General features: G+C 33.6%; 1 protein-coding gene and 1 long non-coding RNA gene across 5 annotated transcripts in view; one reads left to right on the top strand and one right to left on the bottom strand.

Moving 5' to 3' along the window:
* The first annotated feature begins 530 nt into the window (after positions 1-530).
* si:dkey-193p11.2 lies at positions 531-2,485 on the top strand. Its single transcript, NR_137276.3, is given in 3 exon segments — positions 531-622; positions 1,728-1,805; positions 1,944-2,485. It is a non-coding gene; the product is annotated as a si:dkey-193p11.2 (long non-coding RNA).
* Positions 2,486-6,450: 3,965 nt separating this feature from the next.
* glud1b (glutamate dehydrogenase 1b) overlaps positions 6,451-24,644 on the bottom strand; it is a 36,487-nt gene continuing 18,293 nt past the window's right edge. For 2 of the 4 annotated variants that reach the window (NM_199545.5, XM_087274731.1), the window contains 8 exon segments: positions 6,451-7,384; positions 9,105-9,167; positions 9,363-9,454; positions 15,084-15,207; positions 15,290-15,370; positions 15,463-15,600; positions 15,691-15,828; positions 21,810-21,989. In NM_199545.5, the coding sequence (NP_955839.3) occupies positions 7,265-7,384; positions 9,105-9,167; positions 9,363-9,454; positions 15,084-15,207; positions 15,290-15,370; positions 15,463-15,600; positions 15,691-15,828; positions 21,810-21,989 (936 nt within the window). In that variant the 3' untranslated portion in view covers positions 6,451-7,264. 4 annotated transcript variants of the gene reach the window in all.

The following is a 24,644-nucleotide window of genomic DNA, read 5'->3' as shown; positions in this document are numbered from 1 at the left end:
TTAATGTTTTAAAGCATAAAGATTTCTCATACTTGATAATTTCTGACATAAATAGTTGACAGAAAACAAACAAACCTAAATAGTCATAAATGGTTTCAGATATTTCTCAAAAACCAAATCTGCACACAAACACTTAGGCTTGATTAATATCTCCTCATAAATTCTTCAGATTGTTTTTTTATGTGTCACGTAACCTTGTATTCTCCTCCAGCAACAATGCACCAACGGTAAAAGCTTGTATTTCCAGTACTCGTATAGAAATGAGATTGATGCCATGCCTTGTTTACAGTACAAACAATACCCTCATTTGGCAGTTTAATATTAAAATTTAGGGAGGTTTTAGTAATTAAATGAATAAGAAGACATTTCTCTGAATATCATCTTGGATGTGAGGAGTGGAAATCAGACATGAAGTGACAGAAATGTGGATGAGTTTGAGTGGGTGTTCCTCACCCAGCGCTTCAGGGTGTGTGTGTGTGAAGATGTTAAACACCACAGCCTATAAGTACGCATGTAAATCCAGCCAACACAGTGTTCCTGACTAACTTCAACACAAAAAACATGAACGTCATGAAGGGTGCAGCTGATGGTGGCCAGATCGACAAGGTAATCGATCACGCTGGTAAGTCAGAGACATATTTAATGTTTAATATATGATTTTCTTGCTACAGTATTTTGTCTAGTTTTTCCTCTACAAAAATTCAGCCATCAGTATTTACTAGAGAAGCAATTTATAATTAACAAAAAAACCATAGTAAATCTTATTTTCTGGAAAAATGTACCACAATTAAGGGTTTATTTTTAAACAAGAAAAAAAAAAACAAATTTTGCATTTTTTTATTATTCCATTGGACATAATTTTTTTGTCTTAAATTTTTATTTCCTTGGGGAAAAGAATCAAATAATCAGGCTTTTTTTACTTGGATTCCACTACTTTTTAGAGTTTCTTCTGTTGAACACAAATATGTTTAAAAATGCAGGAAACGGGTAACAACTGACATGCAAAGTAGGGAAAAAAAGGATGAAAGTCAATGGCTACCGTTTTCCAGCATTCTTCAAAATATCTTCTTTTGTATGCAACAAAAGAAACTTAAATTTTAATTTCATGTGGGAATAATCTCTAATTATAAGTGCTTATACTTTAATTTATTGGTATAAATATCCTAAATAACTGAACTATACGAGTATAAATTGACATAATTTTGATTAAAAAAAATGTTGACAATGTTGCTTAAGTAATTGTATCTTGCTACTTCACTCAAAAAGGACATTTACTGTTTGTTCAAACTACTTTAAAAAATGTCCCAACATGTATTAGTTAAGCTAACTGAAAATATTTTTTACAAATATCGAGGTTAACTGTACATAAAAATAAGTTGTCCCCACAAAAACTCAAGAATTGTGTTGTTGTAGCTCATTTTGAATAAGTAGTTTGAACAAGCAGCTAAATATTTTTTTCAGTGTTCTTACCAGAAAACAAGATAATTTTAATAACTAATTTAATAATAATAATAATAATCAATAATTGTATTAAATTCTATATTTATTTTATATTCAATAAATTGTTTATTTATTATTATTTTTGCAGTGTATGCAATGTCAAAATGTCAATGTCTGAAAATATAACCAATGTAATGAGTTGCAATAATTGGAGCATGCTAGTTATTTCTGTAATGGACAGCTAACCTTATGTACCGAGATGATTAATTCTTGTAATGTTGCTTCAGCTGGGGTGGCCAAGGAGAAAATTGGCTCTGCACTTGGAGGAAACAAGAAAGCTCCAACTGGCAAGAATCAGGATGCAGGTAATATATAGCTTTTCTTTAAAAATAAAAATAAAAAAAAATAATAATAATAAAAAACTTGGAAAAATTGTTGCAATTAGAAAATAAACTCTTCCATATCAAATTTGTTGTTCACTGATCAATCCGTTCTGTCTGTAGGTGTTGGCGATATGATCAGTGGTGCGATTGGCAAAGTTGCTTCAGACACTTCAGACGCAGGCAAAAAAACTGCAGATCAGGCAACGTCTTTTGCAAAGGGCCTGATAAAATAACCTGGCAAACTTTAAATGGGAACTCTTTCCCTCTTCATGATGTTACCTGAAGCCTATCATTCTGTAAATCTCTTTTAATTTTCACAACTGATTAAGAAGTACCTCCACAAAAGCAGTCATCTTGAAACAGGTGATATATGAAGCTGTATTAGTATCAGGGCTGTTTGCATTACATGTTAGAGCTTTTCCTTTTAATAAAATGGATTTAGTATAACACTATTTTTAAATAACTTCTAAAGTTAAAATAAATTAAATTACAATTAAAGAGCAGGCAGAAATTGAATCAAGTTTACAGGTTTAAATTCATTCTTGATTTGTGTCCTGTACATTTTTAATGATCTCTGTAATTTTGTTAAACATGTCATGTCTTAAAATAAGTGGAACCACAAACCAAAACAGAATCAATAAAATCTATCCAAAATGATTAGACTTCTTGTCCAGCAAGTGTTATTGGGTTTTTGCCATAATAGTATTGTACTATTATAAATATTTGACTTAGTTTAAAGCCCCTTCATCATGTGAATAGAAACATCAAAATACAAATCTCAACAGATGCAAATTGGAGAAGAGCCAAAATTTTACATATCTGTGATTTTTAAGCATTTTTTTGGGTGGGGAAGCTTAATAGTTTCATGTTCAATCAATCACTGAAGTTTGTAAAAAACAATTAAGTTAACTTGATCGATATGTTTGGACAGAATGAATGAATTGTGTGGAAGCTTGCATTTTTTATATAGTGTGTGAAGTTACTTGAAGGTGCAGTATGTAAGTTTGACACCCAGTGGTATTGTATTCCTGCATCAAAACAAATGCAAGCACAGGTTGCCAGATTGAGTACTAACAGGAGCTAGTCTGACGGTCAAGCCTAAAGGCTGATTTACATCGTGTTCTAAATTAAATCAACAACACCCGATAGAAGGAAGATTTTCCATATTAAAAGGAGTTTTTTTCCTAACCAACACCTCGATTTAATATACCACAAACAACTTCTACTTCTACCTGCTGAACAGAAAATCACCTCAAGTACAACTCATGTGCTTTATTCAGTGTTAAATGATAACATTGGAAGTTTGAATGCCATTTTACACGACATTTATTGCCATATTACTGAAAGCAGCAGTAGATAATTCACCTCAGATCTTGAAAATAAAACAAACTTTTTGAAATTGAACTTAATGTAAGCTAATAAATATCAGTGATTCAGCATCTACATTATACAATGTTAAAGAGGTTTAATATGTACTAATTAGATTATAAACCTTAACATTTTGTATGTGAGTGCATATTCTGTGCTTCTGAATGGCTGTATTTAAATTTCTGTCGTGTTTCGTCTGGTGCAAACAACTAAATTTCTTATTTATTACTGCAAATTTCTAACTGCAAATCTCGTAAGGAAGTTTGTTGTTAGGACATAAGGTTACAATGTAACCTGCTCACCTAATGTTTACGTTCATAACATTTATATCGTTTGCTAATTAACAACCTCGTGTGGAACTCTGAATCTGCATCTCATTTTGGAGACTGATATTGTCCACTAGAGGTCGCATTTCGGTCATGGATGCATGCTTTCAGAGCCTTTCAGAATGAATGAAATAAGTGGTTTTCCAACAAGGCAACCCAGGGTGCTGAAATATAATTGGCTAAACTGGCAGTAGGCGGATTAAAAGAACCAAAACAAAGACAGCGCTTTGGCATATAACAGACATTTTTAAAAGTAGAATAAGTGACTTCAGAATTGTTTTTCAGATGAACAAGAAGGTATTTTATGCTTTAGAAGAGTCAAAAACAGCACATTGAAACTACATAAAATATATCGGTCACACTTTATATTAAGTGTCCTTAACTACTATGTACTTGCATCAAAAAATAAATACAATATGCTTACTGTGTTCGTAATGTATTTGAGAACACTTGTGTTGCTCTTGAGTTGGGATAGGGGTTGGGTTATGGACAGGTTTGATGGTCAGAAGGTATTTACAAATGTAATTACAGAAGTCAATTACAGATGTAATTACATACAGGTATTTAATCAAGCATAAGTACACAATAAATACATGTATTTACACAATAAGTACATTGTAACAAACTATTAATTTCTGTGTAAGTACATATTAGTTAAGGCCACTTAATATAAAGTTGGACCAATATATCTTTAGAGATTTAAGGCATAGAAAAGTATTTTGTACAAAAAGGTTTGATAAGAGAAAGTACAAAAATAAAATACAACAAAACTAAATAATTGTTGCCAGCTTGGCTATTAATTTGAAAATGAAATTCATTTATTAATTTTTTTTCCGCTTAGTCCCTTTATTAATCCGGGGTGGCCATAGCAAAATGAACCGCCAACTTATCTAGCACGCGTTTTACACAGCAGATGCCCTTCCAGCTGCAACCTCTCCGGGAAACATCCATACACGCTCATTCACACTGATTCATTAAGGTCAATTTAGCCAACCCAATTCACCTATACCGCATGTCTTTGGACTTGTCTTAACTTTTCGCGTGAGGAAAAGAAAGCAGGTGAATACCGAATGAGTGGATGATCAGGCGCACGGCGATCCCCACTCACTGACGTTTTGAGTGAGGCACAGCTGATTTGATGTGCGCGAGTGCTTTAAAGCTCCCCTTTCCTTGTGCATAACAACAGTGTTTGAAAACACAACTGTTGCAATTGTTTCCATTTGAAATAGACTTTAAAAAAGCAGTGCTCGTGCACCCACAGTCCTGGTGCTTTTAAGAGCTCCAGATTTTTTGTATGCAGATTCTGTTGCCGCTTTCGCTTTAACCATTCTTTAAACAGATTATTACTGACCCTAACGTTAACCGTGCACGTGATCATCCTTTAACGCACACAGAATGTTTTTCATCTTTCTTTTGCTTGCAGTTATTTTTATTAATATTGTTTAATTATCATCCTTCAGAATAACATTGTTTCAATAAGAGATTAACTCTCCATTTATCTAGTAATCTGATGATGTGGGACCCTTAGCCTGGACAAACTATTATGTATAATTTTAGATAAATGAGAATAAGGTTTTAAACGCAAGTTGTTTTTTTAAGAAAATTTTTGTTGAATAAAAAACATACAACTACATAATGTTTTAACAGATTCTTTAAATTTTGTGACAAAGAAATAATTAGGTTAGAGTGGTCAGAGAAAAAAAATGGTGAATCCTTAGTGTTGAGCCCTGAAAAGTCATGTGAAATAATAATAAAAAAAAAGTTAAGGAGGCATGTGGACATAACACATAATTTAAATCAAGTAATTTTACCATACCAAAGTCAAATTTATGCATATAAAATATATTTTACCAACACATATGCAGGAATCCGAAAGGTAATTTCAATACCTTTTTAAGACTTTTAAAGACCTTCTGAGAATATTTTAGGACCTCAAGTTCAAGTTCAAGTTCTAATCCATATCAAACCTTCATTAATAAACAGTTGTAGTAAAACAAATCAATGAAGCACAACCATGCAATAGAACACAGATAAGCTCGGAAGAAACAAAGCTTGAAAGAATAAATTACGTGGTTTTAACATTCAACTCATCTTTCTCCAACCAAGAATACGCAAACTTACATTTCCAATTTTCTGTTTGTTTCGTTCTATGGTTTTACTACATATGGACAGTCACATCACCTTCCCGCATTTGTCGCAAGTTATGTGACATCACCCAGACAGAGGAGTTTAGCACACCGTTGTTAATATTAGGAGGAAAATAAATATATTTATGCTTTTTCAAAGTCAAACACTTTGAACAACGCTTGAACAAAATTCAAGACCTCGTAAAAACGCGATTAAGGCCCTTAAAAACTATTAAAAAGTCTTAATTTTCTCAAAATTGATTTATCAACTTTAAATACTTTTTAAGACCCCATGGACACCGTGCAACAATAATATTGTGGCTAGTGAAAATGGCGAGGGGCTAGTAACGTTGAAAAACTAACCACAGTGGCTGGTGATCTAAAAAGGTAATGTCAAGCCCTGGTAATATGGTATGGAATAGTTAATTTAATCAAGGTGTTATACATGCAGTGTTAGGTTATTATTATTATTATATATATTTGTATTTAGATTTTTGTATTTTGCTGACATTTTAATAATAAAATTCTGTCATTTTTCTGTCTTCTTTACTTTAGTTTTAATATCCTATATAGATTTTATTTAATTATAACAAAAGCTTTAATTTACAACCAAATTGCAAAACTGGGTATTTTGTACATCAAAAAAAATCCCTAGATGCAGATGAAAAAGAATCCAGACATGTTCAATTAAGGAATAATGGCACCTGCCCTTACGGCAAAAATAAGGTGGATATTAATCATGTGGTATTCTGACACAATAAAACCGATACTCTGAGAAACAGATACAAAATACAAAAAAACAGGGCATAAATTATGAGAACTGGAATTTATTCTCAACAAAAAAAAGCCAATATAAACTCCCAAAACACAGTTCCAGACGTGGGTGCAGATACGTTTGGTGAGCAGCTTCCAGCTTTTGATGTAAGCACATGTGGCCTGGCTTCTCTAGCTGTAGCATTAGCATTAGCCGCACACTAACAACAAACAGATCTCTAAACGTCAAGGGATACAAACTGCTCTGAATACAAAATAAAGTCTGTATCTAAATTGTACAGCACATTTCCGGCTAGTACTCCATTACGTCTCTGGGTTAAAAACAGTGAGATGAGGCAAACAAAATGGCTGGGCTTCCCTTTAATATGAACTAACAGTGAGAGTATAAAACTCCTGCTCGCAACTGTAAGGCATTTTTAACGCTCTTCATTCCTTCATTAGCAATGACCATCGATAAAATGGTCTGTGACGACAAACAGTAGGAATAAAGTAAATAAAACATGACAGAGGACAAAAACGCACCAACTCAACTGATTAAATCAACATACATTTAAAACAGCTGCATTTGAAGAGGACCACAACAGTTTACCACAGATCAATACAAAAACCAGAAGCTAAATAAACAAGTTACAACAAGAATTACTTGAGAAACCTGAATATGGGCTCCAGTTTGCACTTACAGCAAAGCAGTGAAACCGTATAAACCATGCTAGAGTTTCTCATTAGGACGGAGCTTCTGGGATACGACGGGGTTATGATAGAGAAGATGATGTAAACTCTGATATGTTAAAACGGGGAAATTGAGAGGTTGATGAACGTTTTTGTCTTGTTTTTTGTGAAAGGAGATTTATGTAAAGGTCAGACCAGCCTCGTTGTACACCTTGAAGACTTTCTCAATGGCGTTGACGTAAGCCGCTGTTCTCAGATCCAAGCCCAGGTTGTACTTGTTGGCCGTGCGCATAATTTGCTGCAAAAGAGAAACAAGTGAATAAAGGTTTTGCATAGAGGAAGAACAGCACCAACAAACAACAACTAAATAAGATCTATATGGTAATGTAGCTGATAGACTAAACACTGACTACACTGTCTGCAAAAAGCAGTTATTTTGAACACTTTAATTAAATATGCATATTCAAACTGCATATGCTTTTTACATGGTAAGAATGTATATATGTAATCAAAGCATTGTGATCCATTTTTAGACATTGTAGTCAACACTTAGTAACATTAGCTATCATTAATATTAACTTAGATTTATTAAAAGTATTATTATTTGCAGCTAGGTACAGCTGAAGACAAAGGTTTCTCAAGGGCTGTATAACGATGAGATTTTTTCAATATTTTAAATATAATAATTGAAATATGTAAAACCTTGTTTGCCATGATGACAGTACATACTATTTGTTTTGCAAAATACTAGTATTCAACTTAAAGTGCAATTTAAAGACTTAAAGTCAGTGAGGTTAACTAGGCAAGTCACTGGACAACAGTGGTTTGTTCTGAGAAATAAATTGAAAAAGAAAACCTTAAGGGGCTATTATTATTAATATATGATAATTTTATTCATCTTCAGCCATTTCTAAAAATAATAAATTAAATTATAAAATTATTTGAAATTTTTATTTAAATATAATTTTTAATTTAATATAAAATTATATATACAGTTGAAGTCAGTATATAGTCAGACCTTAAAATGTTTTTTTTCTTTTTTTTTTTTTTTATTAAAACTGCTTTTATTTTAGCTATAATAAAACAAATAAGACTTTCTCCAGAAGAAAAAAATATTATCAGAAATACTGTAAAATTGTCCTTGATTTGTTAAACATCATTTGGGAAATATTTAAAAAAGGGGGGCTTCCAGCCAAAGTAAAAGAAATAAGGCTTTCATCTGAAATATAATAGGAAATACTGCCAAAAACATTTCCTTGCTCTGTTAAACATCACTTATATAACATTATTTGGGGGAAAAAAACGTTTCACAGAATGGCTAATAATTTTGCCTTCGACTACATTTAAAAGTTATGGGTTTGAGTAAAATACTAAAATAATATTTCCCTTTATGTGTCTTAAATGTTTAAATTAGAAAAAAAATGTCCAGAGCCTTTTTTGTTTTCCTGAACATTTACATTTGTTCAGAATATGTTTTTATTGCTTGTGATTGAAAATAAGGGATACAGCACTGAATATTTATTTCTTAATTCCTCCAACATTAAACACTGCTATTATGTTGTTTAAAAAAATGAATATAAACATTTCTACAACATGCTTCTTTTTTGCAATTTTCTGCAACTAAACTGCTCAATGCATTTATTTTACATTTGAGAAAAATATCATGAGTTAACAATGAACATGAGAAAAACAAAGTTGAATATGCTTCACTGCATGAATGCAGGTTTTGTATAGAGCACAAACACAAAGAGTGTCAATAAACATTTACGACATCTGTGCAATGGGTGAGGTGCTTTTCTGTGCATAATGATCAGACTGAAATCTGCCTGAAGCGAGGGCTGAACGTTTGTGGGCAATCTAAAATTAACTTTCAGCTCTTCCACAACAACACAGTACTGTAAGCTGGTTTCTGCTTCACCTGCTGTTGTGTAGATGGTGTGACTGAATGACTCTATGGGCGTCTGCCTTAGTGCATTTGATGGACTTCAAAAGTTTACAGTAATATTAGGGAAACTTACCCTGGCCGACCTCTCCATGGTGTAAGCAAGACCAGAGTGAACAATGTCCTTCTCAGAAGCTCCCTGTGTGTTAAACACAAGCATGAATGTATTGTTGCTGCTAAAGCTACAGTTTTCTGTGTTTCTCAATACATCAAAAATAAACAGAATAAAAATGTAATGAGTAAAAATACCTTAAACTATGCATTTAAACATATATAACTGCCTCTCAAACAGGCTCACGTGATGAATATGGTAAACCATCAGATAGATACTCACAGCTACACGAGCCTGGAAATCAGCAGTGGGTACAATAGGGATGGGGCCACCCTGCTTTCCAAACTTCCTTTCAAGACTTTCTTGCACAGACACTGGAAAACAGAAAAAGGAAAAAAATGATTAAATAAATAATCAGGGTGGCAATTTTCACTATCATTAAGAAAGCATAAACTTGGAAAATGTTTTAAAAGTTGACGTTTTAAAGTTGTCAGTGACCAACTGCACCATTTTAAGTGTACCGGCTAGGATTTGTAAATTGCATAAAAAAATCCAGATTGTTATATGCCATCAGTGAAACACATACGGCTCTATTTTGACGGTCCATGCGCAAAACGGAAAGCGCAGGGCGCAAACGCATTCAGGGCGTGTCATAATCCATATTTTCTAATATAAGGACGGGAAAATACGCTTTGCGCCGTGGCATGGTCTAAAAGGGTTGAGTTTATTTTCTTAATGAGTTATAGGTGTGTTTTGAGAATAAACCAATCAGAGTCTCATCTCCCATTATCTTTAAGAGCCAGATGCGTCGCGCCATAAGCACATTTGCTATTTACATGACGTAAAGTAAGTTCACATTCGCTTTTGCTCTCGTGGATAGGGAAACCTTACCGCACAGACATCAATTAGTCTATAAATAATTAATTTCGTTTGTTAAGCGCAAAGATTTGTTTCAAAACTACTTCTAAATTCAGTTCTAATTTCCAGCAAACTAATAAATGAACAATAATAACGAAGTGTGGTCATTTATTTCCAAATACACCTGCTATGCCCCATATAGTCTAAAACCTGACATGTGGACAAATCTAAACTTGTTTTTAATAAAACAAATATAAATATGGATATAATAAATAATGCTACTAATAATAACATTATACAAAAGCAAATTGAATGAACTGAAAAAGCCTCTCGAGATGAAGAAAGTATGAAGGCAGTGGTTTTTAAATTCATGTAGGCTAGAAATAAATGTTTTGTAATATTTTAATCATTTATATTTATATCCTATATATATATATATATATATATATATATATATATATATATATATATATATATATATATATATATATATCCTTATTTTTAAATATCCTTAATATATTATATCTTTTTCATGTAAAGATATTTGCGTATTGCTCTACATCTTGTGTGTAGTGTGTAAGCCAGGCGCACTTTGCGCCAGACAATAGACAGACTTTGTTCTGGTCTAAAGAACAGACTATTTACAGTTTCTCAAAATAGCAACGCGCCAAAACATGCCTGCTTTTTTAGACCAGAACGCCTATGGGCGCACATATGAGCGCAAATGCAATTTAAACAGTGTGGCGCAATGCCTCAAAATGACCTTTGCGCCAAGCGTTGTGCCTTGCGCCACATTGCGCCGGGTGTATGATAGGGCCCATTGAGAGCAGGCGGCTTATTATACTTTCGAATTGCTCTAAAATGGATTTGTTTTGATTATAGTCAAAGTGAACCAGAAGTTGTAGAGAATTTTTTTTTTACTTTAAACTTAAGCCGAATATTAAGTATGGGTGGGACTTTCTTTTGCAAATCCTTCCCTCCTAGGGCTCTTTTTTTAACAATCTAGGCACAAAGTCTAAAGTGCATGACAAAAAAGCATTAAAGGCGTGTCTAAATCCCTTTTTGCTATTTTACGGACAAAAAAATACGCTCTGCATGGTCTAACAGAGTTGTGCTTATTCTCTTAATGAGTTACCGGTGTGTTCTGAGAATAAACTAATCAGAGTCTCATCTTCTATTCCCTTTAAGAGTCCATTGTGTCACGCCATGGTGTATTTGCTATTTATATGGTGTAAATGGAAAAACTGAATGCTTCACTAGTGAGAAAACGGTTAAACAGACCATCTGCAGCACGAGGATAAAGAACGAGACTCCTCCATTTGGCCTCCATTTGGAACTGAGGTTGGAGTAGGAGTGTTGTACACTCTACTGAAGACATCCATTAGCCTACATGTTTAATTTAGTTTGTTAAGCACAAATATTTGTTTCAAATCTTCACTCCCCGAGGTGAAGAAGGCATGGAGGCAGTCGTTTTTATATTCATGTAGAAAATTATAATTTTTTGTAATATTTTAATCCTTTAATTATTTTTCATTTGTAAAGATGCTTGTGTATTGCTCTACATCCTGTGTGTATTCAGCAATGTGTAAGCATTTAAGGTCCACAACTAACGCATTCTGCGCTGAACTTTTGACCTGCGTTCAACTGGTCAATTGCAGTCTATTTTAGTTCCTCAAATTAGCAACGCCCCAACAATGCGCCTTAACACACCTCTTTTCGAGATCAAAACACTCTTGAGTCCACAAAGTGGCACAAATGTATTTGCCATTTAAACAACGTGGCGGAAAATGGAAAATTTAGGCTTGCGCTAGTCAGAATATAACAACACGTCCCGGCAAACGTGCCATGTTTATGATAGGGTTCATAGCAAACTAATAATTAATATGCAGTTGCTAAGGAAGAAATGGTCATTGAAGATTACCAATACAGTAGATTTGCTCTGGTTATTTATTTACCTGAAACAAATAAACATTGTAAATTTCGATTTCAAGCAGATTTTTAAATGCATCGTCACATGACCATCCTTCCTGATTACAGATCTAGAAGATATGTACATTTAATAGCTCAAAACAATTGAATAAAGTAAAAAGACCAAGTATAAAATACAATTTAACCAACATAATATCAGAGGCAGAGTAAAATTTGTGTTTCTGGCAGGTCTTAGGACTATAATTTGGAGTAAATAGGTTAGAATTAGAAAAAGTCAAATATGGAAATCCTAGCCAGGAATCAGGATGCATCCAGTAAAAAAAAGGCACATATGGTCATGCCACACATATTGGTAGCATCACCCATTAATGCTAACCATCAACTCATGGTTTGCTGGTGTGCACATCTTCAAAGGTGCTTCATGACTCTGGTTTCCATCCACTCTAATAACTGCAAATGACATTAATGCCTCGTGACTCATTTCTGGCTCTGACATCTGGACATCAATTAAATTTGTGTAACCAAAGAGAGAAAGGGAAGCCAGGCCAATGTGATTCAGTGAATACAATTCAAAAACAATGCAGGTTCAAAGTGTGCTATAGTAAACTGTGACACACCCAGATGCTCTATATGGCTCCTGTCTGCACGCCAAGAAAAACACTAAAAAAATAGGCAGTGAAGAAAGGGAATCAAGAAAAACGAGAACATAAAGGGTGTTACAGAGAACACTGAGGACATCAAGAGTCAAGCTTGCAGACAATAGAATTAAATAACGTCTCAGTGATGATGCACATTCAATAACAACATGATTTTATGCTACTTTTTTAACTCTTTGCTCCTGTTTGCATCTGGTATTATCATGTTTTCTGGGATCCAATCACAAGTGGTAATCAGTGGAGATTCCACCAGGTATTAACATCAAATGAGTCACATAAAACCACTTTTTTCCTGTTCATCAAGCTCTACAGTACATCAGTTTTGCATGATCGCTACTGAACAAATAGAGGAATGGGAGCTAGCATCAAAGCAAACAAATTAAAAGATGTAAGTCTGTTTATCCTGAGTTTTTTTGAGTCTTGCATAAAATCTCCACTCTAATTTACAAGTGTTTAAATGCTTGTTTATTGAGATAAAAAAGCCTACTCAACATAGTTTAATACAATCACTATGATATAGTTTCATTGAACTGATTTGATCAAAACTTTGTTATTACACGAGGCAAAGTGTACTCAACGTATTGTGAAAATCTCAATAAAATCACATTAGTAGGCTGCATGTAAAAATAGCCTGTGTGATGTCAGCAAATGGAGAGTAGCTGGTATTTTGTGGCACTCTAAAAGCATTTGACTGTTTGAGTGTTTACATTATGAAAGCAATACAATTAAATGCATGTTCAACTACCTCTATAAAAGGTCAAAAGGGACAGAATCAAAACAATTTGGCCACATTTAAACTGCAAATCTCAAGAAGTTATCGCTGCAGCCCGGAAACCTCCAAGTGGGAGGGATTACACCGCAAGTAATCAGTGTAAAGGGTTTAGGGTTGGTTTAGGCATAGTAGACATTAATAAAACACAACAGTTTACTGTGAGGTTGGTTTTAAAGTTGGGGTAGGTGTAGACATTCATCAAATACAATAGGCTGGACAAGACAATAAATAAATGAAAACTCCAGGAGGTTTGTGCAGCCCACTTGGAGTTCAATTCTCACCCACTTGGAGTTGGCTCCAACCTCTGTTTATACCCTTTTCTCACACTTTGATGGTCAAATGAAATTGTGACCATCCATTTTTTTTAAATACCCACTTACAGTGCTCAGCATAAATGAGTACACCCCATTTTAAAAATGAATATTTGTATCCATTTCTCAGTGAATATAGCTAATGTATTTTAGTGAATTAAACAAAACTGATTTATTAAACAGATATATTTATTAAAAATCATATTTTAGTCACATAACATATTTAAAATTTGAAATATAAAAGTTAAATTCAAGCAAAATACTGCAAAACAAAATACAAACTACAAAATTTCAACTAATTTTTTCTACATTTTTGCTTTCTTAATTTTTTAAAAATTGTATTTAAAATTTTTCTATAACATATAAATTTGGGTGTACTAGCTTTTGGACTGTTATCGTAAGTTATTTTGTTAAATAAGCTCTAGATTCAGTACCAACTAATCTAATGTAAATGCACAAATATAATATTGTAACTTCCTATTAAGAATATGAATTTAAAAGACAGATTTGTGAGGGGTGTACTTATATATGCTGAGCACTGTACATCATGGTTTAAAAATGACTTGTATACGATATCTTCATTTACAAATTACACGGCAAAGATGCAGTGATCCAAATTAAACATGAAACAGAGCATTCATTGACAGCTGTAATAATAAAGTAGTGTGCATGTTTTAAGCAGATTTTTGGCTTTTTTCCCAATGTACTTAGCAGATTTAAGCACAGAGTTATTTCTTTCTCTCTTTCTACACTGCTACAATGCATGTTTTGACTAGTTTATAGTGTAATAGTTCACAATGGAAAAGTAAGCAATAAGCATTTCAATATGATGTCCATGTGGTGTGATTTATGCACAATTGGATCAAAAAAATTTCTTCACATGATGTATGCAAGTTTAACATTGTTTACATGGCAGATTTATATGTACATTGCTCTCTCTTTCTCACATTGTGCTGCTTAAAATGCATTAACTTGTGCTACATGACAAAATAAAATAAGATTAAAGTTTTGCAGGCCTGTTGAGAAGTTAACATCAGAGTTAGGTTTAAGTTTGATTTACTACCATCGCAGTTTTACTTTTGCCATAGGTTACGGACCAGTTTATTCTTATATAATATATAATATATCCATGCTACTGGATTGACAAAAAGTTTTTTTTTGGAAGATTCTTCTTTTTAGAAGAATTTTAACCTATATTTTATAGGACCGTAAAATGACAGGTAATTCAATGGGAGAGAGGGTTAGGGACTGGATCGGGAAAGGTCCAGGAGACAGGATTCAAACTGAGGACACCAGAAGTGCTGTTGCTCTATATATCGGGGCACTAATCAAAGGGTTATCGACAATGATGAAAACGCATTTTAATACCACACGTAGAAAGGGTCTTGTATTTAGCATCATCCACTTGTAATCATATTGGCAAAAGGTGCAAGGGGGGGTTTTGACACAAGGTAGTTGGAGGAAGTGTAAAACATACTCAGCAGGTGGTAGTTGGAGTCCCTCTCATACTTGAAGGTCAGGCGACCATAGCTGACGTGGTTCAGGTTCTTCAGCCACTCAAAGTAAGAGACTGTGACACCTCCGGCATTCAGGTACATGTCCTACACATTAAAATGTACATTAATACTCCAATTAGTTTCTTCCTGAAGCCCAAACAAGAGAGTACCACTTAAATGGACTTACTGGAATGACCATGACGTTCCTCTCAATGAAGATTTTGTCAGCATCGGGTGTTGTGGGACCATTAGCACCTTCAGCAATAATCTACATCAATTTAAAAAGTAAGAAACTGTTAAAATCGATGAGTGGAATTTAAGCATAACAAGCTCAGTTGGATGTTGGCACTGCTGTCAGACCTTAGCTTTGATATTGTGTGCATTTTTCCTGGTCAGCTGTTTCTCTCCAGCTGCAGGGATGAGAATATCACACTGAGCTTCCAGAATGTTTCCTTCATATGGCTGAGAGTTGGGGAAGCCCACAATGGTGCCATGTTGCTAAAAAGAAAGCATAAATAAAGGTGTTTTAAAAAAGCAAGTACAGAGGGACATTTCAGAAAAGTGATTGTACATGGAGCTTTAACAGACCAGTTTGTAGTCTTCCAGCTCTTTGGGGTCCATGCCGTTGGGGTTCCAGATGCTGCCATCGATTTCAGCAATTCCTACACACTTGGCTCCATAACGGTGAAGATAACGCATGGAATGCAGACCCACATTACCAAAGCCCTGAAGCATAGGAGAAAGGACAGGTTGTGACAAAAAAATTTTAAGAATGGCTTTTTTTATGAGGAGGTGCCGCCACCGTGTGGTTTGAATCGGCATTGGCTCCTAATTAGTGGTTACAGGGAAAGTTCTCCTAAAAATCTAAATTTACTTAATATTTATTCACCTCTAAATGGTTTCAAACTTTTTTAGTTTTATGACTATATTTTTAATGTAATTTAGAAAATTGTTAGAAACTCTGACTTGACTTATAATCATACTCCATAATAGGAAAAATAAACACTATAGAAGTCTGTGGTTACAGGTTTTCGGGTGTTTTTTTGTTTTCTGTTCAACAGAAGAAAGAAACTCCAACAGGTTTGTAAAAAGTAAATGATAAACAAATGATGATAGAGTTTTCAGTTTTGGGTGAAATATCCCTTTAAGCAGGGGACAACAGAAAACTATTCCAAAATATTTAAATTAAATAAATACAGTACTTAAAGCAGTTAAAGACACATATATACAGTGTTTAAAAAGATATTAGACCACATTTCATTCATTTCTTTCTCATTTATCAGAGGTTGCCACAGCGGAAGGAACTGCCAACTAATTCAGCATATGTTTTATGCAGTGGATGCCCTTCCAGCTGCAATCCATCAGTGGGAAACACCTATATCCTCTCATTCACACACATACAGTACGGACAATTTAGCTTACCCAATTCACCTATACCACACATCTTTGGATTTGTGGGGAAAACTGGAGCACCCGGAGGAAACGCGCGCAAACGTGGGGAGAAAATGCAAACTCCACACAGAAATGACTACCAGTATTGTAATTATCAATTTCTATTTCTATTTTTTATTTTGTTTGTTAGTTTGTATGTATGTTTCTGTAATGGTTAATACAAAAAAGAAATTCACAGAAATATTCGTAATGCAATACTGTAATATTACAGATGTGACGGTTTACAAGAAAGGCAAAAAAGTAAATCCTTTACAATGCAAAAAATGCTTTTCTTACTTAGATTATTTGTCTTGTTTCTAGTCCAAATATTTAAAAACTCTTATATCAAGAAACGTTCTCTAGGCAAGCAAAATATATTGTCTTGTTTTCAGAAATAATATGCCAATATTAAGGGAGTTTTTCCTTGAAACAAGCTAAATAATATGCCAATGGGGTAAGCAAAATAATCTTGTTTTTCCTTTTGACATAAGATTAATTTGCTTACCCCATTGGTAAGTAAGAAAAGCATTTTTGCTGTGTGTTTTTTTTTTTTTTGTATTTATTTATTACTTTCTAACATCCTCTAGTATTCATTTACTAAGATATCATCTACTTGAAGACTTAATAGAATTGATGACAAAATCAATGTTTTTTAATTGTATTTCCATATTTTTTTCTCTTTTGATCTTTACTGAAAGAAAGGAAAGCCTTTTATTTAATATTTTTTATTTAAATACTATATTTACTAGAAGTCTTTATAGAAATGCCTGAATGTTTTTTTCCATGATCAGTTTCTTGCGATCATCTTGTGATTTTACATAAGTTTTCTCATGATCATAACTTCATTTTCTCATTATCTTGACATAACAGTTGTCTCGTGATCACCACCTAAAAAAAAGGCTGCTTTCTTGGACTCAATGATTCTTTGAATGAATGAAAAATGTTCACTACTCTAACATCCAACATGCATTGCATTAAATGGCACTTATTTTCCCCGTTTTACAAGATTTAAGACAAGTTGTCTCCAGAACATGTCTGTAAAGTTTCAGCTCAAAATACCCATCAGATTATTTATTTTACCTTTCAGAACATTAGTATTTTCTGCTCTGAACATAATGCAGCTGTTTTTGTTGCCTGTGCCTTTAATGCTTGTTCTCCAGCCCACTGTTCTCACATGCCTGTCAGAGTGTGCCTCAATCTTCACCTCATCTGCGTCAGATAAACAGCATGGTGACAGACATGAAGGAAGTATCTCACGTAATATTTGTGAGAAATACTACAGTAAGAACTTTCCCAATAATTATTATTTGATGTATTTGTTGTGGAGTTGCAACGATGAGTCACGCAAACAAACAAACAAACAAACAAACGCACGCACGCACACACATACCGCAATTTTAACTTTGCAATGTTTTTGCAAGCAAATATGACAGGATACACGCTAATATCCACTGCTGTATAGATATCCATTATGTCAATGTACAAAATAAACCTGATTTAACGTCTACAAATCAAGATTGAAGCGTCTTCTTTTAAAATTGTAAAAAAACGGTAAAATCGATGAAATTCATTATAAACATGGAATGTGTTTAAAAAATTGTATTCAAGACCTATTATAACATGTAAAATATAGTATTTCTGACAACTTTCTTTATAATTTGAGTTATGAATTACAGTATCGCAATACTACTTGGTATCGTGATACTTTAGCTGGTATAAAATCATAATAAGAATTAATGGTAATGCGACTACCCTAATGTACAGTAATGTCTAGATCCACAGGTCTGGGGGAAAGAAAGACTAGGAAAAAAAAGCCAGCAAAGTTGTAAAACAACACATGTAAACATAAAACTCAAGTTGTGACAACTAATAAACGACCTAAACAGCCAACACAAGAAACCAGCATAGGAAAAAATGCTTTTCTACAGCTACAGCAGTTTTGTTAGAACTACAGTTGAGAATAGCTTACAACATTAAGAGCCACTCAATTTTGTGCAAGACCGTCTAAAATGCTTGAGAACCACTGCTCTAGATTTCTGTCATTTTTTTCTCTCCATCAAATAGCATTTGTGGCAAGTCGTCATGTGCATGTCTAAAAGGAGAAATGCATACAACTGCTCACATTCAAAAGCACAAACGGGAAGCACTCAGACAAACACAAGATTATATAACCCACTCCTCTCCTGAGGCTTCGTTTCATACTAATGACTAGACCATCTCTTTTCTTCTACACTCTAAATCCAAAACACGTGACAGCATCTCCTCTTGTCTTTACGCTACACATGACAATAAACCTTTAAAAAGAAAAAAAGTAATTTCATGTGACAGTAATCCTCATGAATCCTCTGAGTCTGGGCTGCGCTGATTGATTTGAGTTTCAACTACATTGGGCTGTGATGATTGTCAGTCTTAATCACAGAGACTGCGAAAAAAAAAAAAAAAACACTGAATCTTAATCCTAGAAAATAAACATGCAGGTTCGTGGTGAAGTCAACAGATTTATCACAGCTGTAACGCAGAGCAGTGATTTGCTGGATTTGCAGTGGATTCTTTACAGCATGTGATCTGAAGGGAACTGAGATGTGCCAGATGCTGACATTAAATTAACTCTTCCCTTTTTGTGTCAGCAAAACTGAGCACATGTAGCTCTCATTGAAGTGGAATTAAACATTTAAGTACTGTGTAATAATAATTATTTACATGTACTTACTATAGGGTTAGGGTTGGCATAAGGGTTTGGTTAGGATAAGGTGTTAGCTGTGTAATTATGTGTAATTTATTGTTATTATTATAGTAAGTACATGTAATGTGTAACAAGGACAAGGTAAAATAAAACCTATTTTGTCACCCTTATGCTGTTTCAACCTGGCAATGCTTTCTTAGGTGCAGCACAAGTGTTCTGTATTATAAATTGACAAGGATCTAGTTTAGACCAGTGGCAGTCATGCTTCAAAACTGACAAAAGGAACTATTACAGCTTAAAAGTTCTTACAACAGCTTTGTACTGGAAGCTAACAGAGTGTGATATTTTGACTATATATTGTAATATATTATTGTAGCCAAAATATCACAGTCTACTAGCTTAGACATAAAAGCATACAAAATCGCATCTTGAGTTTAATAACATCACACAAACAAGAGTACAGTTTTGCTGTGCATTACTGTGTCAGCATGATTAGATTTGTAATATTGTTTGTTGAAAAGTTGTGTAAAAACAATAAGTTGGCATTGAGCAAGTTACATTTTGGACACCGCTTTGTCTGTAATTTTTTCTAATTTATTTGCTTCATGAATGAAAATAGTCCAAACAAAGCCAGCAAATTTTTGCATCTCAGACCAACACTCTTGTTTCTGGACAAGTGTTTGTTTCTGAATAATTCTGTATTTACCCTTATGTGCTATTGGAAATGTTTTCATCCTGGGGTAATTTGAGTCTTAATTTAGCCCCAACACTATCTGTGTTTTGGCTAGTGGAATGATTTTTAGTGACAAATCTTATTTTGACACATATTTTGGGAAAATGCTTTGAATTTATATAAAAAAAATAATAATAAATAAATAAATAAATCAACAATACACTCCAAATTTACTACATTTTTGTTATGTTCGGGATAAAAACATCCACTGAATTAAACTTGTAAAAATGCATCAGTAAAATATTTTTTTCAAATGTTTTTGCATAAATCTGTTAAGTCCTCATCAAAAATACTAAATTGTTTAAAAAATTACAGGATTTTAACTCCTTAATTGCCAAATTTATAAATTATGTCACTGATTTGGTGAAACACGCACACAAAATGATGTATTTTCAAAATAAAAGAAACAGTGGACTGGATTTTTTTTAAATATTATCACAGACTTTGACATGTGAAAGATTAGTAACAACATTGCCTTTGATGCATTGTAAGTTTTTGTGCTGCAAAAGATTTGATTTTTTCCTCCATAATTTACTGTTCTTTTACAGCATTTTAATTTAGTGAATGTTTTCATACCGAACATAACAAAAGGGTAGTAAATTTGGTAACACTGTAGAATAACGGTCCATTAGTTAATACATTTACTAACATTAATCAAGTATGAATAATCCTGTAAAGCATTTATTAAACATAGTTCAGTATTAACTAATGCGTTATTAAAATCCAAAATTGTGTTTGGTAACATTAGTTAATGCACTGTGAATTGACTTGAACTAACATTATTTAACTTAAATAACATTAATGTTAACAAAGATGAATTAATACTGTAATAAATGCATTACTGATTGTATGTTCATGTTAATAAAGGCATAACCTAACATTAACTAATGGACTATTATTTTAAAGTGGCATCAATTTGAACAGCGCACAAGGGTTAAAGACAGCCGCCGTATCCAAAATTATGTACTTTCACACTAAACAGTATGCAAGAAACATTCTGTAAGAATAAATCTGAATTAATATTACTCATAAAACAGTAGACAAATATTTCCTTTATGAACTAAAGTACTTTAACAACTAAGTGTGCATATGACTGACTCTTTACTATCCCATGAGTCCATAGAAGAGGATTTGTTAATAGTATTGAAGTGGTATGACATGATGTGATGTCAAGTGTGACAGTAACAACAAAAAGCACACTGCAAAAAAAAATGCTTTTCTTACCTATTTTTTGTCTTATTTCTAGTCTAAATATCTAAAAATTCTTCAATCGAGAACGACTTTCTAGATACATAAAAAATATTGACTTGTTTTGAGAAATAATGTAAATAATTAACCATTTTTCTTTTGAACAAACTAAAACTGCCGATGAGGTGAGCAAAATAATCTTATTTCATATCATGATTGTTTTAAGGGGGAAAAGGGGAGAAAACAAGACGATACTTTTGCTCGTCTAAAAAATAATTCTGAATTTAAGATTTTTTTAGATATCTGCACTAGAAAAAGAGCAAATAAAATTCCTTTTTGCAGTGCAGTAAGTCCATATGACATTCATTTTAAATATAACAATTAACTGTTAAATCTAAATATAATGTTGAGCTATTACTTCCTGTTAATGTTCCACATCTCTAGGGAGATTTTAGTCAACATCAACAATATTTTCGTTCCTGTTTTTATCTGGTTGATGGTCACAACACACTTTCGCTGTATTAAAAAAAGAGCAGCTTGAACTTTCTGCTAAACATCTCTAGCTGATATTTATGCCATTTGATTTTATTCAAACACTGTAGAAAAGCAGTTCATATGTTTAGATGGAACTAATAAAATGCAGAATATTCAGACTGTTCTCTGCTTATGTACCTGAATAATAAAGGTTTTGTCAGCAAATCCAGGAGTCAGGCCAAGTTTGCTCATGTATGAGGCTTCGTTGATGAAGTTCTCAATGCCGTGGAAGACTCCACGACCTGTGGCTGAGATTCTGCCGTGGATGCCACCCTGGCTAATGGGTTTTCCCGTCACACAGGCATGGGCATTGATATCCTACACCGATGGAAAAAGGAAAGACAATTAGTGCATTATACTTTCAATATATATATATATATATATATATATATATTTATTATTATTGTTATTTATTCATTAGACACATTTTAAAAGATATGTAAATGATATGTTAACACAAGCAAACCTATAACTATATATAAAAAGTCATAAATATAGTTTGGCTAAAAGTTGATGGTGATTGGATGTGTGCTGAATCGATTGGGTAGCTTTACATTCATTTATTCATTTTCTTTCAATTTGGTCCCTGTTTCATCAGGGGTCACCACAGCGGAATGAACTGCCAACTACTCGGCCATGTTTTATGCAAGGGATGCCCTTCCAGCCGCAACCCAATACTGGGAAAGGTGTAAGCAAAGAAAAATTAAGAACTGGGCGACACAGAGGCAGTAGGTAGTGCTGTCGGCTCACAGCAAGAAGGTCACTGGTTTGAGTCTCGGCTGGGTCAGTTGGCGTTTCTATGTGGAGTTTGCATGTTCTCCCTGCGTTTGCGTGGGTTTTCTTCGGGTGCTCTGGTTTTTTCCCATTTCCAAAGACATGCGGTATAGGTGAATTGAGTAGGCTAAATTGTCCGTATAGTGTATGAGTGTGAATGAGTGTGTATAGATGCTTCCCAGAGATGGGTTGCAGCTGGAAGGGCATCCGCTGCGTCAAATATATGCTGGATAAGTTGGCGGTTCATTCCTCTGTGGCGACCCCAGATTAATAAAGTGACTAAGCCGAAAAGAAAATGAATGAATGAAATTAAGAACTGTTTAAAATGATTAAAGACAATATTTCAGTGAATTTAAGACTTTGCAAGGCCTAAAATTGTGTTTTCGAAATTTAAGACATTTTAAGACTCTGCGGATACCCTGTAGGTGGTTGCCTGTTCCTCATATATAAACACCAGTACCACTCAGAAATGGTGGAATGAAGATGACGTGATAAACATGACATCCAGAGCCTATATAAACTGATGGGTGAATTGTTTACAGGCTTCTCATAGGACAGGTACTGTAGCCCCACTAATGCTATTTATATCTCTGAATAAGAAAAGGGTGGCAAGTTAAAAGACCTTTGTTCACCAATGACGCACAGCAGCAAGTGAACCAAGACAGAGGTTGCTGTTGAGGACGGACAAGTTAACCTCTAAACAAGTCTACAGTCCCTATGCCATCAAATCCCATCATATGCATTATACTAAAAATCAAGGCTTAGATGAGATATTACTCATTTTATCAAGATGATCTAGATGTCAAAGCTCATTTAATGTTTCCCTAATTTGTCCTGTACACATGCATATCTGCTGAGACTGCAGTATTAGGGCAGTTCTGCAAATACTGTGCTTTATAGACTGTCACTGTTCTAGGAAGGAGCAGTAAATGATTGACACTATCGGTGGACCGAGTTTCCTTTTATATCTGATATAGAACTTTAAACAAGCCGTGTTTATTAGAGTGAAGCTGCATCAATATGCAGTAAATATAATGATTTTTAATCATTTGTGCTAAATTTTTTGTACTTTTACATTTAGATTAACGGAAACGATCTAGGGCTGCACGACATCAAATACTGATTTATTTTATTGTTCTGCACGATGGTTTAAATAGCACTATTTGACAACTTTATGGAAAAACTAACGATATTCAAGCACAGAAATTAAATAAGCACAATGAAAAAAAATGCTTTTCTTAATTTGCCATCTCGTTTCTAGATCAAACATCTAAAAATTATTAGATCAAGTAAAAATAGTTCTTTTCAACTTCAGAAGAAAGAAGACAAAATTAATCTTCTTTTTGCACTGAAATTTAGATATTTGGATAAGAAACAATAAATTAAATAATCACAATGCTGGCCCAAGGCAATTGTCTGGATCGAGCACGCCGTTGTTAATATTAGAAGGAAAATAAATATATTTATGCTTCTTTGGAGTCAAGCACTTTATGCAACGCATTGCATATATTTTTACGTGACTACCTCGGATGTGCACATTGCGATATCAATGCTGAAACGATAGTTGTGCAGCCCTAAAACAAACCATTCAAAGCTTTATTTGGAAAAAAAACAAGCATTAGATAAAAAATCTTTTAAAAAACAAAAGTTACAAATACTGCCTTGGCAATAAGTGAACCTAAATATGTTTGTTATTAACATACTAAAATATATTAAATTATATAAAAATAAGATGCATATTTAGTTGTGATTAAACAACATGCTTTGGCAATTCATTTACACACCAATGACACACTGTAAAACCCAACCGTCAATTCAGTTTTTTAAATGAAATAATTGTAGTTAACTCAAAGTTTGCCGAAAGTTATTCTACTCATTTCAAAAGAGTTTTGAACTCAGAGTTAAAGTTAATTAAATGCCTCATTACTTCAACTTAAATGGAGTAAGTTCACAGTGCTCATATAGATTAGTTTAACTCAAATGGTTTGTTGCAATCAGTGTCCTCAAACGGTTTAAGTTGCCTTAACTTATTGGGTTTTACAGTACTCAGTTGGTTCGAACTCTTCATTTATTGGTTATCGCTGTGCTCAAATTGCTTTATTTACTAAAATGGATTAAGTTCACAGTACTCATTAGGATTAGTTTTTGAACTTAAAATGGTTTATTACAATCGGTTTCCTTAAATGTTTTGAGTTGCCT

This window comes from Danio rerio, chromosome 12 (genome assembly GCF_052040795.2).
Source record: "Danio rerio strain M-AB ecotype USA chromosome 12, GRCz13ab, whole genome shotgun sequence".
In the NCBI taxonomy this organism is placed as follows: Eukaryota; Metazoa; Chordata; class Actinopteri; order Cypriniformes; family Danionidae; genus Danio; species Danio rerio.
The sequence above is the reverse complement of the archived record's forward strand: the minus strand, read 5'-3'. Positions and strand labels throughout refer to the sequence as shown.